A 20,679-nucleotide genomic window follows, 5' to 3' on the forward strand; every position below is an offset into this window, starting at 1 on the left:
GTCCTCAATTATTATTAGGTTCTATACGAGAAACATTTTGGCCTATACGCGGACGCAATCTAGCCAGAGCAACGGTACGAAAATGTTTAAGATGCTTTAGATTTAATCCCGAACTTGTCAAGTCAATCATGGGCAATTTGCCTCGCGATCGAGTTACACCTTCTAGTCCATTCCATGTGACAGGAATCGACTATGCAGGGCCGTTTTTAATAAAAGGGGACGGGGATGTAAGGTAGAAAAGTGCTATGTTGGGCTATTCGTCTGCTTTTCTACCAAAGCCCTCCACCTTGAACTCATTTCCAGTTTAGCAACTAGTTCGTTCATTCAAGCATTACGTCGTTTTGCTTCCAGGCGTGGCAAACCAATAAAAATCGTATCCGACAATGGTACCACGTTCGTCGGAGCTTATCGAGAACTAGGTAATTTTTAAAATCAAATCGAAATAATTTAGTAAACGCAAGCGCACTTGGGCAAATCAATTGGTCTTTCATACCACCGTATTCACCTCACTTTGGCGGCCTGTGGGAAGCCGGTGTGAAGAGTGTCAAGCATCACTTAAAGCGGGTTCTGGGGAATACGCAGTTAACTTTGAGGAGTTTTTAACAATTTTGTGCCAGATTGAAGGCATACTAAATTCTAGACCTCTTTGCCCTTTAACATCCGATCCAAACGATTTCCTTCCTCTCACTCCGACCCACTTCTTGATAGGCAGACCACTAGTAGCTGTGCCAGATGATAATGTAGAAGACATAAAGACAAATCGATTAACCAGATTTCAATTGATTCAACAACTTTCTCAACAATTTTGGAGACGTTGGGAACGAGACTTTATATCAGAAATGCAGCAAAAAACACAAATGGGAAGAATTATCAAGCTCCATCCCGGAACAGACGGCATTAGCCGTGTTGCTTCAATACAAACAGGAGGTGGTGTCATCCAGCGAAGTTTCTCCAGAATTTGTCCTCTTCCAATGTCCGATTGAAAGTGTGAGCTCTTTCAAGGCCGAGGGCATGTTCAGGCCACATACTTTAAATACATTCTTTTTAACAACAACATCGCCGTAAACGTGACAACAGTGTTCTCACCCTTCGCGACGCGATAGTGCGTAAGTTAAGTGCTTAACCAGTGGGAAAAGCGGGGCACGGGGGCAGAAACACATGTGTGATTTTACCTCTCGCGGTCGAAAACCAGGATAACGGGGGTGTTCTCTGGGAAGTTTAAGAGAGTACACACACTGCGGGCTACGAATCTATTATCGTGCGCCACCAGTTGCAGCTAAGTTATAATCAAAGACAATTTAGAATAGTTAAAGTTTGTTGTTGTTTATTAAATAAATATTTTTAAATAACGAGTTCGAGTTATATACAGTCCACCCAGCCAATACAACGTTCCTTCGGAAATCCTTGAAAATTTACATTCCTTTATGGATCAATTCCTACGAGAATCTTTAAAAAATGTTATATCCTTTATGGATCATATATTATTTCGGGAATATTTCACAATTCTTCGGGAATCTTTTACGTTCCTTCGAGAATCATTTACATCCTTTATGGATCAAATATTCTTTCGGGAATATTTAAAATTCCTTCGGGAATCTTTAAAAATGTATATTCCTTTATGGATCAATTCATATTTATATAAATTCTCTAAAACAACTCTACTAATCTTGATTGTTAATTCTATTAAAATTTTAATATTCATATATTTTACTATTGTATAAGAACTTTCATCTCACGCACACATATTATTATATTCTTTTATTAAGAATTTTATACTCACCTTCAAGTAAAATAATTATATCCCTACTCTGTTAATGCTAATGTACTTCTAAATTTCATACATTAGTGTTTTCCTACTCTATTTAAGACTAGCAAAACACTTTTGGGGGGAGGATTGTATTACTCTGTATATCATATTACTCATGTAATCTAATATACGAACGTAACATGTCAAAGTTTAATTTCTTGTTAGTTCCTTATTCGCCACCTTTATCAAAACCTATTTAGTACATTTCCAAATTATTTTATTTGCGTGCCAAATTATCACGCGCTTCAATGTATTTCCGTTTTTAATTGAATCATATCTCTAAAATTAATTAAACTATTTACAAGATCTCTATGTCCACATGTCTATCACGCAACACGTAGACCAGTGTCCAGTATTTACGTCAATCATATTTCATATAAAGCCTTTGAAAAACTTCGTTCAAATGTTCTTATTATTTCGACTCCTCGACTCTTCATACACTAGAATAGTTCTCATATTCCATATAGTTAAATTAAGTTCTTTATATTTTTTCTCATTTATTAAGCAATTAATCTTAGTTATTTTAACTCGTAAATTTGTCTTCTAAAATAAAACTACATTAAATTTCTTCAACGTTATATTTATCAACCCTAACCGCTCAGGGTCACTATACCATAATTACCTTTGCACACGCTACCACACCTGGAAGGTATAAAAAGGACAACACAACGCAAATCACTCAAATCAGTTCTCATCGAGGTTTAGCAGGTGTCACATCGTAGGACCAGCAGCGCTTAACATAACCTCAAAAATGGAAAAATTTTAATAAAAAATATGAAAAAAGTTCCTCGTTTCGGATTGACCGAACGTAAGATGGAATTTAAAATTAAACCAGTACCCAATTGTGAAGACCCCATTAAATGGGTGAAGGGGGCTATAGAAGATATTTTAAAGAAAGGGGCAGAGGGCATAGCCCTAAATGATCAAATGGGGATCAATTTCTGCTCAAAAGATTTCGCACGGGGCGACGGGTGGATAAATTGTAAACCAGCTCAGCTGGTGACGTACTATTCGACGATGTTTGGGAGATATCTTCCATATACCAGTCGAATAGTACTGGATTAAATACCGAGACATTCTGTCTGACGGTGTTACGACCGTGAAAATGCCGACAGGACGCGGCCGTGGAGGTAAATACAATACTTTTTACTAAGTATGTGGAAATGTGAAATGCGGAAAAGTATTGTTGCAATAACCAACAAAGACCACCTGTGTTTACCTCGGGTACTGGTTGAGGCGATCGCTCACACCGATAAATAACCTAATTATGCCAAGTTAAGAAGGGAGATCGGGAGATTCGTTTATTCAGAGGACCAATATGTTTTGAAAACCATAAGAAGATTGCCAATCGAATATATCAATTATCTCGACCATTGTGTAATAACTTGAAAAAACCAAATTCGGTTCAATATGTCACTTAACTGGACATAACTCTAACGAATTATCAAAATCATCACCTGATGCAGAATACTAAACTGAAGCTATTAAAACCATGGCACAAGATAACAAAGATATGAAAAACTTACTCAAACAACAAGTTCAAGTAATATCCGAAGCTATACAATGATTACAACAAAACTTCACAAGATATGATTAAAAATCAAAATACATTTAATCAAAATATTTTAAAATTTAATAAATTTTCTAATTCAACTATAAAACGTATTAATTATTTAAGTTTCGCACAAACAGTAACAGATCGCTTGAATCTCTTATCTCAAATCGTAAACGAATTAAATGAGGAATTCGACACAATAGCTGCTTCTATTCTATTTGCTAAACAAAATATTATACATCCAAGAGTAATTGCACCTAGACATTTAAGACAGGAACTCCATGAAATTAAATTGACTTCAACATTACAATTTCCTTATGATATTGATAAGATAGAAAACGCATATAAGTATCTCGATATCTGTTCGTTATCAGTCATTTACATAGAAAAATTATTAATTTTTGCAATACACATACCACTTGTAACGAATGATCTTTTCGAATTATATAATTTAATACCTTTACCCATACAACTTACCAATACCTCAATATATTCCTGTATAAATCCTTTATTCCTGTACCTCCTTTTAAGTACAATAAGGATTTATTATAGCGAACAAGTAATCAAGACTGAAATCGAAATCTGGCATCCATTAAGCTCTAACCAATGGATATTCGTTGTATTCAAGCCAGCAATACAATTCAGCAATTCAGCCATTACAATAAATGTAACCATTTATTGTAATTCCAATAATGAAATTGTAGATGTAACTACCCATGGAATGAGAATATTTACTCTTCAATCTCAATGTAAACACATTGTTAATTGCAATGTTAATCTACACATATAGTATACAGTTGATAGTTAATCTACAATGTTAATTGCAACTTCAAATCAAACAAGCAATTATGCTAACTTCATTCTCTCCATAGACATAACTGTTGTCTACTACAACAGGAATATCTACAAAACATGGAGATATTCCTGAAGACATGGAACAACCCGAGCAACTCCACACACATTTCCTTTTACCCAAGAAAAACAAATCTCCAGACAGGCCTTCTACGTCAAATCTCGATCTTCTACGACAGGTCTTACCTCTAAAATTAATTAAACTATTTAAAAGATCTAGCCACATGTCTATCACGCAACACGTAGACCAGTGTCCAGTATTTGCGTCATTCATATTTCATATAAAGCCTTTGACAAGCTTCTTTCTAATGTTCTTGTTCTTTCGACTCTTCATACAGTAGAATAGTTCTCATACTCCAAATAGTTAAATTAAGTTCTTTGTATTTTCTAATTTATTAAGTAATTAATCTTAGTTATTTTAACTCGTAAATTTCTCTACTAAAATAAAACTACATTAAAGTTCTTCAACGTTTTATTCATCAACTCTAACCGGTCAAGGTCACGACACCATCATTACCTTTGCACACGCCACCATAATTGTCAAGGTATAAAAAGGACAACACACGCAAATCACTATCAGTTTTCATCGAGCTTTAGCAGGTGTCACATTGTAGGACCAGCAGCGCTTAACATAACCTCAAAAATGGAAAAATTCATCATTGTAGTGAAAAATATTTTGAAAAAAGTTCCTCGTTTCGGATTGACTCGGCGTAAGATGGAATTTAAAATTAAACCAGTACCCAAGAAAGATAGAGAAAAAAAGATCCACCTGCTATATCACGAAGAACACTATAATGTCATAACATCATTGACGGCCGCATTTTATTGTGGATCCTATTGTGAGGACTGCAGCATCCCTTACGACCACGGTATCTGCCCGGGTCCTACCAAAACCCCGCCTACCCAACAGACAATGCCAAAATTAAATGCCCAGACTCCCTTCGTTTATTCAGAGGACCAACATGTTTTGAAAACCATAAGAAGGTTGGTTCATACGGTAAAGATACTGATCAGACAGACCACATAACTGCGGCGAGAAGTTTTGTTCGATTTGCAAGAAACACTATCCGCAGCCGCACCATTGTTACATTCAGCAGGATACAGGGTGTCCCAGTGTGAAGAACACGTGACCACCTCAGGTTTGCCCTCGTGAATGGAAAGGTGACGAGTAGAAAAATAACCCACGAACAGTGGTTAATGATTTAAGCGAGGATGTCGCAAATGGTCGATGACTACGTCTTGAGCGCAGACGGAGGTCAGGCAGGCGGAGGAATCACCGAACAGTACGTCTTTCGTACTGCTCATCAACGAGGACAGTCTACAGCCTCTTGAAAAGATTGACAATAAATTGCGGTTTGGCGTAAGACTTGCCAAACTAAAAATTTTTCACATCCAGGCAGTGACGAGACTGAAACCGACGACATACCCATCGAAAAGCTAGTTGAGGCTTTCGAGTGTATGACAGATTCAGGAAGCGATGAGGATGATCCAGGCGAATCTTAAGCACTCTAGATGCACCTCGGATAATCTGATGGTCTTTCTGAGCGAGGAAGATATCGACGTCGCTCTCAGAGAAGAACCATGGATACACAACTCTAGAACAAAGGGTCTTATTAGCCGGTATTACAGGTTTTTCTATAAGCTGGAAGATTACAGCGATGGAAACGGTAAACCCAGATCATGTATTCTAATTAAAAAACATTGCAATGCCTATTTATGTCACAATTACAGCTCCACAGATCTGACAGTTGTTAGATTAGAGGAATCAGGCGGTAGAAACCTTCTTATCAGCTCGGCATATATGCCTCATGAGAAGCCTGCACCAACATTAGAGGTCAAACAGCTAATGCAGTTTAGGATCGTCCATAGGAGATAACGTGCTAATTGGTAGCGATGCAAGCAGCCAACCAAACAACCATGAAGAACACTCTGTTTATTTTTTACGATTTGGAAACGAGGCAGGAGCAGAAATTAGAAGATGGTACACGAACCTAATCTATGTGTATTTCAACAAAGATGCCACAAGTGCCTTAACGATGACTCCAGTAAACTAATTTTTGCGTTCTGTGCGGCTAGACGTCAAATACTAAAAGGACACGACGTAATGGTTTGACCGTCAATTTATCCTAGATCATATTCTCCAGCAAACAGATCTGACGCCAAAACTTATTACCAGAGGTACCAGGTTAATTCTCATGTCTGTGGGTAACGTCAAGTTCCTGGACTCCCTCAATTATTTTCCCATTGCGTTATCGAAACTCCCCAAAGCATTCGGATTAAATGAATTGACGAAAGGGTATTTTCCCCACCTTTTTAACAAATCTGAAAACCAGAATTATATTTGTACGATACTTGCCGACGAATATTATGACGCTAATAATATGAAGACAGAAGATAGGGAAAAGTTCATTAAATGGTAGCAGGAACGTGTAGAGGAGAATTATCTATTTGATTGTAGCATTTTCATTTTCCAAATGCTACTTTGTTTTATTATAAAGTTACGTCGATATTTTTTACATAAGGGCTTTCCCAATAAGAACGCTCGATCTGTAGCAACAGCGCATTGCAGGGTCGACAGTCACACACGCGTTATCTCTGCCAGGAATATTCAGTAAGCCCTGACATTTAATATGGAGCGGTATACAACTGAACAACGTGTCGAAATCGTGAAATTTTATTACCAAAACCAGTGTTCTGTCCGGCAAACATTCCGGGCACTTCGTCTAGTTTATGGTGTCCATGATCGTCCTACGGAGTCCACAATTCGCTGTTTAATGCAAACATTCAAAGAAAGTGGTTCAGTGGCAGATCGACCAACGCCTGTACGTCAACGAAGAGTGAGATTCGGTGAAAATATTACTGCTGTTCGGGAAAGTGTTCATGAGAATCGGAGACAGTCTATTCCGCGTCGTTCTCAAGAACTTGGACTTTCACGGATATCAACCTGGCAAATTATGACTTACATCTTCACCTATATAAGTTGCAATTGACTCAAGAATTAAAGCCCAGTGATCATAGACTGCGACGTGAATTCGCTAACTGGACGCTAGAACACTACATGGAGGATGATCCTGATTTTGGGGAAAAAATAATCTTTAGTGACGAGGCGCATTTCTGGTTGAGTGGCTTCGTTAACAAGCAGAACTGCCGAATTTGGAGAGATGAAAACCCGCGGGACATTCACAAAGTTCCACTGCATTCCGAAAAAGTAACCGTATAGTGTGCTTTATGGTCCGGAGGAATAATCGGTCCTTACTTTTTCGAAAATGAAGAAGGAGTTGCAATTACTGTCAACGGTGAGCGATATAGAGCTATGCTAAGAACATTTTTGTGGCCTACAGTGAGTGATATGAATCTTAGAAACATGTGGTTTCAACAAGACGGAGCAACGTGCCATACTGCACATGAAACAGTAACATTATTGCATGAGCAGTTCGAGGGGTCTGTTATATCGCGAAATGGCGACGTCAACTGGCCGCCAAGATCATGCGATTTAACTCCGTTGTATTTTTTTTTCTGTGGGGTTTCCTTAAACCTCGTGTTTATGCCGACAGACCACGAACTGTTGACGCTCTTAAAGCCAACATCAGACAAGAAATTGCTCCGATTGAACCACACTTGTGCAATCAGGTCATCGAAAACTGGACTCGCAGAATTCGACTCACCAGGCAAAGCCGCGGCGGACGTTTAAGTGGCATAATTTTTAAAACATAATTTCACGATATATAAGTGATAAACTATGTCCTTCTTATTTGAACTTTTTATTTTATTACCTTTTAAAGATCGAGTTATTGGGAAACCCTTACAACACTTAAATTTCGGGCCTTAAACGGTCTCTTATCGAAAATATTTTTAATTGGATCGTACCTTATAACGCAATCTCTAAAATATTGTTTTTTGTTAAATGTTAAAAATTTTGTTATCTCATAGATGGATGAAGGTCCCATATAGCTTTTGACTGTTAAGATTTTAAAGGATCTGTAGTTTTGTAAGATTTTCTTTGGTATTCCATAGTGCAGAAGCAAATGCTTGTTCCCACCCCGCCACCAATAAAAGAGCAGCCGTTAGAAACATTTTAACTTAAATTTTCAATATAAGGAAAGTTTGTATTACATGATTTCGAGAAGGAATTTGTTGATTATTGCGTATCCGACGTCGAAATTCTTACCCAAGCCTTTTTGAAATTCAGACAACTCATGATAGATGAGGGGAACGTATTTCCATTTACGGAAGTCTCAACACTACCTAGCGCGTGCAACAACATTTTCCGGCGAAATTTCCTCCAACCAGAGACCATAGGGATCATACCGAAAAACGGGTACAGGTTCGGCAATAACCAAAACAAGATTGCACTCCAGTGGTTATTGTGAGAGGAGAAACAGAGAGGAGTTGAGATAATACATGCAGCAAAACAACAAGAGAGTATCGTTGCGGGGTGCAAAGTCGACGGATATTGCAACATAACAAAACAGGTGTTTGAGTTTCACGGGTGCTATTACCACAGATGACCAATATGTTACAAGTACGAGAGACCAGTACCGCTCAAAGACGACCCTACACAGACACTGGATTCTCGATATGAAATTACAGTTTCCAAGATCCAGCATTTAATGGACCAAGACTATGAGGTTATCGAGATGCGGAGTGTGACTTCCAACACGATATGAACGATGAAATCAAGCAGTATACCGAAGACCATCTTTTACTTGTAAACTTTCCGCTAAATCCGCGTGACACTTTTTACGGGGGCCGCACGGAAAATATGAAGATTTACTACAAGTGCCAGGAGGGAGGACAAATCCGATGTTTCCTCACTTTACCCGTGGGTTAAAAGGTATGGAAAGTACCCCGTAGGACATCCGGAAGTTATCGTCGGAAAACAGTGCTCTAAACTTACCTTAAACGAAACTGACGATCTGATTAAATGTAAAGTTCTTCCACTTCAACAGTTGATCCACCCTGTATTACAGGTAAAAATAAACGATAAACTCATGTTTAATTTATGCCGTACCTGTGGAAAAAAAAGTATCAGAGAGTGTAATCATAACGTCGAAGAAAGGGTAATAAGCAGAACCTGGGTTATTAACGAAGTGGTGAAGGCGCTGGAAAAAGAATACCAGGTGTTACAAATATATGAAATATAGAAATAGAAGATAACACAATATGACCCGAGTTTGTTCAACGGACATATTAGCAAGTTCCTCAAAATCAAGCAGGAATCGTCAGGTTAGCCTTCGTACTGTACAACACTTGAATCAAAGGACCAGTATGTGCGTGAATATTTGGAAAAGGAAGGCGTTACACTAAACCTGGAAAATATTTCTGTAAATCCTGGTCTTAGGCAGCTTGAAAAAGCAGTAATCACATCGTTTTGGGGCAAGTTAGGTCAAAGGGAAAACCAAGGGAAGACGTCTATCGTGAATCAACAAGTACTGTTTTCCATGCTAAACAATCCTGCAACCGACGTCAACGCCAAATTACCAGTGGACGACGACACTTTGTTGGTAAACTGGTAATTTAAAGACGAAACATATGGTGAACGTATGTCTGGCCGCCTCTACTACGGCTCAAACCCGATTTAAGCTTTATAGCTACCTGGAAAAAGTCGGAGATAACGCTATTTACGCGGATACAGATAGCTTATTTACTTATCAAAACAGGGGCAACAAGATATTCCGCTTGGAAATTTCCACGGTGAAATGACGGATGAACTGGAGGGGTATGGCGAGGGAAGTTACATTGACGAATTCATGTCTGGAGATCCCAAAAATTATGCGTATAAGGTATATTCACCTAAAGCCGAGGAATATTCCATAAAGTGTAAAGTTAAGGGTCTCTCCCTAAACCACAATGCCTCTCAAACCATCAACTTTGAAATCATCAAATCCATAGTTTTAACAGAAGCCTGAACCTATCACGATTATATACAGGCAGATACGACGAACAGCTGACCACAAGGTTATGACAACACAGCTGACAAAACCCTACGGACCGCTGTCGACCAAACGCTGTCGACTACCGTTTGGATTTAAAAAAACTAGACATCGAGACGATTATTATGTTAAATGTGTGTACCGCTATTCTATAAAACTATATTAAATTTCTAGTTCATAGTTTAGTTATAAAGTTCTAATTTATATTGTGATATTGTGACCTAATTTATTATTGTTAAGGGGCCCACAGACGGTCAATATGTTTGCGCATTAAAATTGCCTAATAATATTGTTAGTTATCCCCAAAGAGTACAATGAATTTGTTCAATAACTAGTTTCATTTTGCACTTTGGTTAACATGGATAAGAAAAAACAAGCTACTATATATTGCCATTGTTTTGGCCACTTGTTTAACAAAGAAACAAAAGTGTCGAAGTAAATGGATCAAAGATTGGTATAAGAAAAGAGGCCAGTATTCTGCTTTTTGTATTCCATAAAGCTAGCAAAGAATGGTACATTTCGATGGCTTTTGATCCCATATTTGTTGACAAACAACTGATCTAAATATTCTAAATAGAGACGAGCAGCGAGACAAACACGCAGAAAAAACGAAAATTACTGAACTCTTGTGCAATATTATCCACACACGATACAAACTAATTACTATTGCACAATAAAAATCAAACTGTTTTTGATTGACACAATATATTATGCAACCTTTCCATGTAAACCCTAAACGGTCAATATTATTGCACAAATCTACAGGGTGGGGCATAGAAACTTCCTTTTTTTGCGATCACACTGTAACAGCAGGTGAGATCGTAGAAGAGTGGGGAAACAGGCGCTGAACGCAGGCACTCGGCAACTTTTGTTTTGGGATATACGCTGCAGGTCGTATAAAGAGGGTGTGTACGAAGAGAACAGTCGTGCAATGCAGTAGTGGAAGCGTATTTTTCGAGCAATTCATTTGTGGCTGTGCAACGAGCGTTCCGTGTCCGCTTTGGGATTCAGCCCAGGGGTTCAGTTCCCGACCGTAAGTCAATTCTTTTGTGGGTAGAGAACTTCAGAACAACCGGAAATGTGATCAAAAAAGGCCCGGGACGACAAAAGACTGTTACAACGCCAGAAAATGTTGAGGCAGTTCGACAGTCCATTCTGAGACCTCTAAGGCGCTCTGCTCGCAAGCATGCGGCAGCACTAGGAATATCTAACCGATCAATGCGTCGAATACTTCACAAAGAGCTTCACTTTCATCCATACAAAATGGTTGTTGTGCAAGAACTTTTACCCCGTGATTTTCATAACCGCGTAACGGCATGCGAAACTTTATTGGAAGATTTACCCCATGACGCACTGGTTTTCTTTAGTGATGAAGCATATTTTCACCTATCCGGCTGCGTCAATAAGCAAAATATGCGCTATTGGAGTGACAATAACTTCATGAGAGGCCCCTGCACAGTGATAGAGTGAGTCTGGTGCGCGATGTCTAGAAATGGGATTATTGGTCCTTTTTTCTTCGAGGATGATAATGGAGGAGCAGTTACCGTCAATTCACAGCGGTATGTGAACATGTTGCAAACTTTTTTTGCACCACGTCTTGAAGAAATGGAACGAGAAAATGTGTGGTTTCAACAGGATGGTGCAACCGCCCACACATCCCGTGCTTGTATGGAAGTTTTAAGGGCAATGTTCCCCGGGCGACCGGGGATCACCTGGCCAGCGCGCTCGCCTGATATAGCCCCCTGCGATTTTTTTTTGTGGGGATATCTAAAAAGCGGAGGTTTTTAAACATCGCCCCACAACCCTTCTGCAGCTAAAAAATTGTATTCGGCAAGAAATAGCTCAAATTCCACTAGCTATGTTGGAACGTGTAATGGGAAGCTTTCAAAATCGAGTACAACAATGCATAGATAATGGAGGGCACCATCTTCAAAACGTTTTGTTTAAACAATATGAATTAAAACTTTCAATTGCATATATTCATTTTTAGAAAATAAATATTTTTATAAGCAGTACTTGTTTTTAATTTCTCTCGGAAAAAAGGAAGTTACTGCGCCCCACCTGTATATATTTCTGCACATGCCCGTTTGTGGCTTTAAGTGGCCCCTAAACGCTCAATAATATTGTCAAGACTTAAATAGATGTCAACTTAGGTTTAGATCAAATTGGGAAAATCACAACAATATATAATTCTAGTTAATATAATATACTTCGAGTAAACCAATTTGATATAGGCCCAAGAGATCGGTTACCTGCATGAGTAGAGGGGGATGGCCGATCCTCCCGGCGCATTATTTTTATTGTGTAATAAATGTTTTTTCTATTTTTTTTGAGGCTCGGCATGATCGGCTAAAATAATAGAAAGAAACATTTAATATTACACAATAAAAATAGAAAATGCGCCGGGAGGAGGATGGTGAATCGGCCATCCCCCTCTACTCATGCAGGTAACCGATCTCTTGGGCCTATATCAAATTGGTTTACTCGAAGTATATTATATTAACTAGAATTATATATTATTTGTGATTTTTTTCCCAATTTGATCTAAACCTAAGTTGACATCTATTTAAGTCTTGACAATATTATTGAGCGTTTAGGGGCCACTTAAAGCGGCCCACAAACGGGCAATATTATTGCGAAATATATACAGGGTGGGGCGCAGTAACTTCCTTTTTTCCGAGAGCAAATTAAAAACAAGTACTGCTTATAAAAAATATTTATTTTCTAAAAATGAATATATGCAATTGAAAGTTTTAATTCATATTGTTTTAAACAAAACGTTTTGAAGATGGCAGCCTCCATTATCTATGCATTGTTGTACTCGATTTTGAAAGCTTCCCATTACACGTTCCAACATAGTTAGTGGAATTTGAGCTATTTCTTGCCGAATACAATTTTTTAGCTGCAGAAGGGTTGCGGGGCGATGTTTAAAAACCTCCGCTTTTTAGATATCCCCACAAAAAAAATCGCAGGGGGCTATATCAGGCGAGCGCGCTGGCCAGGTGATGTCACCCCGAAGAGAGATGAGTCGCCCGGGGAACATTGCCCTTAAAACTTCCATACAAGCACGGGATGTGTGGGCGGTTGCACCATCCTGTTGAAACCATACATTTTCTCGTTCCATTTCTTCAAGACGTGGTGCAAAAAAAGTTTGCAACATGTTCACATACCGCTGTGAATTGACGGTAACTGCTCCTCCATTATCATCCTCGAAGAAAAAAGGACCAATAATCCCATTTCTAGACATCGCGCACCAGACTGTCACTCTATCACTGTGCAGGGGCCTCTCATGAAGTTATTGTCACTCCAATAGCGCATATTTTGCTTATTGACGCAGCCGGATAGGTGAAAATATGCTTCATCACTAAAGAAAACCAGTGCGTCATGGGGTAAATCTTCCAATAAAGTTTCGCATGCCGTTACGCGGTTATGAAAATCACGGGGTAAAAGTTCTTGCACAACAACCATTTTGTATGGATGAAAGTGAAGCTCTTTGTGAAGTATTCGACGCATTGATCGGTTAGATATTCCTAGGGCTGCCGCATGCTTGCGAGCAGAGCGCCTTGGAGATCTCAGAATGGACTGTCGAACTGCCTCAACATTTTCTGGCGTTGTAACGGTCTTTTGTCGTCCCGAGCCTTTTTTGATCACATTTCCGGTTGTTCTGAAGTTCTCTACCCACAAAAGAATTGACTTACGGTCGGGAACTGCACCCCTGGGCTGAATCCCAAAGCGGACACGGAACGCTCGTTGCACAGCCACAAATGAATTGCTCGAAAAATACGCTTCCACTGCAAATGCACGCTGTTCTCTTGTCCACCTCATTTTTACGACTGCAGCGTATACAAAACAAAAGTTGCCGAGTGCCTGCGTTCAGCGCCTGTTTCCCCACTCTTCTACGATCTCACCTGCTGTTACAGTGTGATCGCAAAAAAAGGAAGTTTCTATGCCCCACCCTGTAGATTTGTGCAATAATATTGACCGTTTAGGGTTTACATGGAAAGGTTGCATAATATATTGTGTCAATCAAAAACAGTTTGATTTTTATTGTGCAATAGTAATTAGTTTGTATCGTGTGTGGATAATATTGCACAAGAGTTCAGTAATTTTCGTTTTCTCTGCGTGTTTGTCTCGCTGCTCGTCTCTATTTAGAATATTTAGATCAGTTGTTTGTCAACAAATATGGGATCAAAAGCAAAAGAGAAAGAAAGGCGATTTATTTTAGAAGCCATCGAAATGTACCATTCTTTGCTAGCTTTATGGAATACAAAAAGCAGAATACTGGCCTCTTTTCTTATACCAATCTTTGATCCATTTACTTCGACACTTTTGTTTCTTTGTTAAACAAGTGGCCAAAACAATGGCAATATATAGTAGTTGTTTTTTTCTTATCCATGTTAACCAAAGTGCAAAATGAAACTAGTTATTGAACAAATTCATTGTACTCTTTGGGGATAACTAACAATATTATTAGGCAATTTTAATGCGCAAACATATTGACCGTCTGTGGGCCCCTTAACAATAATAAATTAGGGTCACAATATCACAAATAAATTAGGAACTTTATAACTAAACTATGAACTAGAAATTTAATATAGTTTTATAGAATAGCGGTACACACATTTAACATAATAATCGTCTCGATGTCTAGTTTTTTTAAATCCAAACGGTAGTCGACAGCGTTTGGTCGACAGCGGTCCGTAGGGTTTTGTCAGCTGTGTTGTCATAACCTTGTGGTCAGCTGTTCGTCGTATCTGCCTGTATATAATCGTGATAGGTTCAGGCTTCTGTTAAAACTATGGATTTGATGATTTCAAAGTTGATGGTTTGAGAGGCATTGTGGTTTAGGGAGAGACCCTTAACTTTACACTTTATGGAATATTCCTCGGCTTTAGGTGAATATACCTTATACGCATAATTTTTGGGATCTCCAGACATGAATTCGTCAATGTAACTTCCCTCGCCATACCCCTCCAGTTCATCCGTCATTTCACCGTGGAAATTTCCAAGCGGAATATCTTGTTGCCCCTGTTTTGATAAGTAAATAAGCTATCTGTATCCGCGTAAATAGCGTTATCTCCGACTTTTTCCAGGTAGCTATAAAGCTTAAATCGGGTTTGAGCCGTAGTAGAGGCGGCCAGACATACGTTCACCATATGTTTCGTCTTTAAATTACCAGTTTACCAACAAAGTGTCGTCGTCCACTGGTAATTTGGCGTTGACGTCGGTTGCAGGATTGTTTAGCATGGAAAACAGTACTTGTTGATTCACGATAGACGTCTTCCCTTGGTTTTCCCTTTGACCTAACTTGCCCCAAAACGATGTGATTACTGCTTTTTCAAGCTGCCTAAGACCAGGATTTACAGAAATATGCTTTCCAGGTTTAGTGTAACGCCTTCCTTTTCCAAATATTCACGCACATACTGGTCCTTTGATTCAAGTGTTGTACAGTACGAAGGCTAACCTGACGATTCCTGCTTGATTTTGAGGAACTTGCTAATATGTCCGTTGAACAAACTCGGGTCATATTGCAGGAATTCTATTTCTTATATTTCATATATTTGTAACACCTGGTATTCTTTTTCCAGCGCCTTCACCACTTCGTTAATAACCCAGGTTCTGCTTATTACCCTTTCTTCGACGTTATGATTACACTCTCTGATACTTTTTTTTCCACAGGTACGCAAATTAAACATGAGTTTATCGTTTATTTTTACCTGTAATACAGGGTGGATCAACTGTTGAAGTGGAAGAACTTTACATTTAATCAGATCGTCAGTTTCGTTTAAGGTAAGTTTAGAGCACTGTTTTCCGACGATAACTTCCGGATGTCCTACGGGGTACTTTCCATACCTTTTAACCCACGGGTAAAGTGAGGAAACATCGGATTTGTCCTCCCTCCTGGCACTTGTAGTAAGTCTTCATATTTTCCGTGCGGCCCCCGTAAAAAGTCTCACGCGGATTTAGCGGAAAGTTTACAAGTAAAAGATGGTCTTCGGTATACTGCTTGATTTCATCGTTCATATCGTGTTGGAAGTCACACTCCGCATCTCGATAACCTCATAGTCTTGGTCCATTAAATGCTGGATCTTGGAAACTGTAATTTCATATCGAGAATCCAGTGTCTGTGTAGGGTCGTCTTTGAGCGGTACTGGTCTCTCGTACTTGTAACATATTGGTCATCTGTGGTAATAGCACCCGTGAAACTCAAACACCTGTTTTGTTATGTTGCAATATCCGTCGACTTTGCACCCCGCAACGATACTCTCTTGTTGTTTTGCTGCATGTATTATCTCAACTCCTCTCTGTTTCTCCTCTCACAATAACCACTGGAGTGCAATCTTGTTTTGGTTATTGCCGAACCTGTACCCGTTTTTCGGTATGATCCCTATGGTCTCTGGTTGGAGGAAATTTCGCCGGAAAATGTTGTTGCACGCGCTAGGTAGTGTTGAGACTTCCGTAAATGGAAATACGTTCCCCTCATCTATCATGAGTTGTCTGAATTTCAGAGAGGCTTGGGTAAGAATTTCGACGTCGGATACGCAATAATCAACAAATTCCTTCTCGAAATCATGTAATACAAACTTTCCTTATATTGAAATTTAAGTTAAAAATGTTGCTAACGGCTGCTCTTTTATTGGTGGCGGGGTGGGAACAAGCATTTGCTTCTGCACTATGGAATACCAAAGAAAATCTTACAAAAACTACTGATCCTTTTTAAAATCTTAACAGTCAAAAGCTATATGGGACCTTCATCCATCTATGAGATAACAAAATTTTTAACATTTAACAAAAAACAATATTTTTAGAGATTGTGTTATAAGGTACGATCCAATTAAAAATATTTTCGATAAGAGACCGTTTAAGGCCCGAAATTTAAGTGTTGTAAGGGTTTCCCAATAATTTATCTTTGTAAAAGGTAAAATAAAAGTTCAAATAAGAAGGACATAGTTTATCACTTATATATCGTGAAATTATGTTTTAAAAATTATGCCACTTAAACGTCCGCCGCGGCTTTGCCTGGTGAGTCGAATTCTGCGAGTCCAGTTTTCGATGACCTGATTGCACAAGTGTGGTTCAATCGGAGCAATTTCTTGTCTGATGTTGGCTTTAAGAGCGTCAACAGTTCGTGGTCTGTCGGCATAAACACGAGGTTTAAGGAAACCCCACAGAAAAAAAATACAACGGAGTTAAATCGCATGATCTTGGCGGCCAGTTGACGTCGCCATTTCGCGATATAACAGACCCCTCGAACTGCTCATGCAATAATGTTACTGTTTCATGTGCAGTATGGCACGTTGCTCCGTCTTGTTGAAACCACATGTTTCTAAGATTCATATCACTCACTGTAGGCCACAAAAATGTTCTTAGCATAGCTCTATATCGCTCACCGTTGACAGTAATTGCAACTCCTTCTTCATTTTCGAAAAAGTAAGGACCGATTATTCCTCCGGACCATAAAGCACACTATACGGTTACTTTTTCGGAATGCAGTGGAACTTTGTGAATGTCCCGCGGGTTTTCATCTCTCCAAATTCGGCAGTTCTGCTTGTTAACGAAGCCACTCAACCAGAAATGCGCCTCGTCACTAAAGATTATTTTTTCCCCAAAATCAGGATCATCCTCCATGTAGTGTTCTAGCGTCCAGTTAGCAAATTCACGTCGCAGTCTATGATCACTGGGCTTTAATTCTTGAGTCAATTGCAACTTATATAGGTGAAGATGTAAGTCATAATGCATAATTTGCCAGGTTGATATCCGTGAAAGTCCAAGTTCTTGAGAACGACGCGGAATAGACTGTCTCGGATTCTCATGAACACTTTCCCGAACAGCAGTAATATTTTCACCGAATCTCACTCTTCGTTGACGTACAGGCGTTGGTCGATCTGCCACTGAACCACTTTCTTTGAATGTTTGCATTAAACAGCGAATTGTGGACTCCGTAGGACGATCATGGACACCATAAACTAGACGAAGTGCCCGGAATGTTTGCCGGACAGAACACTGGTTTTGGTAATAAAATTTCACGATTTCGACACGTTGTTCAGTTGTATACCGCTCCATATTAAATGTCAGGGCTTACTGAATATTCCTGGCAGAGATAACGCGTGTGTGACTGTCGACCCTGCAATGCGCTGTTACCAAAGATCGAGCGTTCTTATTGGGAAAGCCCTTATGTAAAAAATATCGACGTAACTTTATAATAAAACAAAGTAGCATTTGGTAAATGAAAATGCTACAATCAAATAGATAATTCTCCTCTACACGTTCCTGCTACCATTTAATGAACTTTTCCCTATCTTCTGTCTTCATATTATTAGCGTCATAATATTCGTCGGCAAGTATCGTACAAATATAATTCTGGTTTTCAGATTTGTTAAAAAGGTGGGGAAAATACCCTTTCGTCAATTCATTTAATCCGAATGCTTTGGGGAGTTTCGATAACGCAATGGGAAAATAATTGAGGGAGTCCAGGAACTTGACGTTACCCACAGACATGAGAATTAACTTGGTACCTCTGGTAATAAGTTTTGGCGTCAGATCTGTTTGCTGGAGAATATGATCTAGGATAAATTGACGGTCAAACCATTACGTCGTGTCCTTTTAGTATTTGACGTCTAGCCGCACAGAACGCAAAAATTAGTTTACTGGAGTCATCGTTAAGGCACTTGTGGCATCTTTGTTGAAATACACATAGATTAGGTTCGTGTACCATCTTCTAATTTCTGCTCCTGCCTCGTTTCCAAATCGTAAAAAATAAACAGAGTGTTCTTCATGGTTGTTTGGTTGGCTGCTTGCATCGCTACCAATTAGCACGTTATCTCCTATGGACGATCCTAAACTGCATTAGCTGTTTGACCTCTAATGTTGGTGCAGGCTTCTCATGAGGCATATATGCCGAGCTGATAAGAAGGTTTCTACCGCCTGATTCCTCTAATCTAACAACTGTCAGATCTGTGGAGCTGTAATTGTGACATAAATAGGCATTGCAATGTTTTTTAATTAGAATACATGATCTGGGTTTACCGTTTCCATCGCTGTAATCTTCCAGCTTATAGAAAAACCTGTAATACCGGCTAATAAGACCCTTTGTTCTAGAGTTGTGTATCCATGGTTCTTCTCTGAGAGCGACGTCGATATCTTCCTCGCTCAGAAAGACCATCAGATTATCCGAGGCGCATCTAGAGTGCTTAAGATTCGCCTGGATCATCCTCATCGCTTCCTGAATCTGTCATACACTCGAAAGCCTCAACTAGCTTTTCGATGGGTATGTCGTCGGTTTCAGTCTCGTCACTGCCTGGATGTGAAAAATTTTTAGTTTGGCAAGTCTTACGCCAAACCGCAATTTATTGTCAATCTTTTCAAGAGGCTGTAGACTGTCCTCGTTGATGAGCAGTACGAAAGACGTACTGTTCGGTGATTCCTCCGCCTGCCTGACCTCCGTCTGCGCTCAAGACGTAGTCATCGACCATTTGCGACATCCTCGCTTAAATCATTAACCACTGTTCGTGGGTTATTTTTCTACTCGTCACCTTTCCATTCACGAGGGCAAACCTGAGGTGGTCACGTGTTCTTCACACTGGGACACCCTGTATCCTGCTGAATGTAACAATGGTGCGGCTGCGGATAGTGTTTCTTGCAAATCGAACAAAACTTCTCGCCGCAGTTATGTGGTCTGTCTGATCAGTATCTTTACCGTATGAACCAACCTTCTTATGGTTTTCAAAACATGTTGGTCCTCTGAATAAACGAAGGGAGTCTGGGCATTTAATTTTGGCATTGTCTGTTGGGTAGGCGGGGTTTTGGTAGGACCCGGGCAGATACCGTGGTCGTAAGGGATGCTGCAGTCCTCACAATAGGATCCACAATAAAATGCGGCCGTCAATGATGTTATGACATTATAGTGTTCTTCGTGATATAGCAGGTGGATCTTTTTTTCTCTATCTTTCTTGGGTACTGGTTTAATTTTAAATTCCATCTTACGCCGAGTCAATCCGAAACGAGGAACTTTTTTTCAAAATATTTTTCACTTACAATGATGAATTTTTTCCATTTTGAGGTTATGTTAAGCGCTGCTGGTCCTACAATGTGACACCTGCTAAAGCTCGATGAAAACTGATAGTGATTTCTGCGGTAAGCGTCCTTTTATACCTTTGACAATTATGGTGGCGTGTGCAAAGGTAATGATGGTGTCGTGACCTTGACCGGTTAGAGTTGATGAATAAAACGTTGAAGAACTTTAATGTAGTTTTATTTTAGTAGAGAAATTTACGAGTTAAAATAACTAAGATTAATTACTTAATAAATTAGAAAATACAAAGAACTTAATTTAACTATTTGGAGTATGAGAACTATTCTACTGTATGAAGAGTCGAAAGAACAAGAACATTAGAAAGAAGCTTGTCAAAGGCTTTATATGAAATATGAATGACGCAAATACTGGACACTGGTCTACGTGTTGCGTGATAGACATGTGGCTAGATCTTTTAAATAGTTTAACACAATCGTAACTGAACGAAGTACATACTGAT

General features: G+C 39.2%; 1 protein-coding gene across 1 annotated transcript; it reads right to left on the minus strand.

Annotated features, from left to right (window-relative positions):
* Positions 1–17,614: 17,614 nt before the first annotated feature.
* Positions 17,615–18,211, minus strand: LOC115875722. Its single transcript, XM_030891238.1, has one exon. The coding sequence runs from the start codon at positions 18,209–18,211 to the stop codon at positions 17,615–17,617; it is 597 nt and encodes a 198-aa protein (XP_030747098.1).
* Between the last annotated feature and the right edge of the window lie 2,468 nt (positions 18,212–20,679).

Source organism: Sitophilus oryzae, unplaced genomic scaffold (genome assembly GCF_002938485.1).
Source record: "Sitophilus oryzae breed Bouriz unplaced genomic scaffold, Soryzae_2.0 scaffold_1058_pilon_pilon, whole genome shotgun sequence".
Lineage (NCBI taxonomy): Eukaryota > Metazoa > Arthropoda > Insecta > Coleoptera > Curculionidae > Sitophilus > Sitophilus oryzae.

Coding starts and splice junctions, on each gene's coding strand:
- LOC115875722 (XM_030891238.1), bottom strand. CDS start 18,211: ATGGAGCGGTATACAACTGAACAACGTGTCGAAATCGTGAAATTTTAT.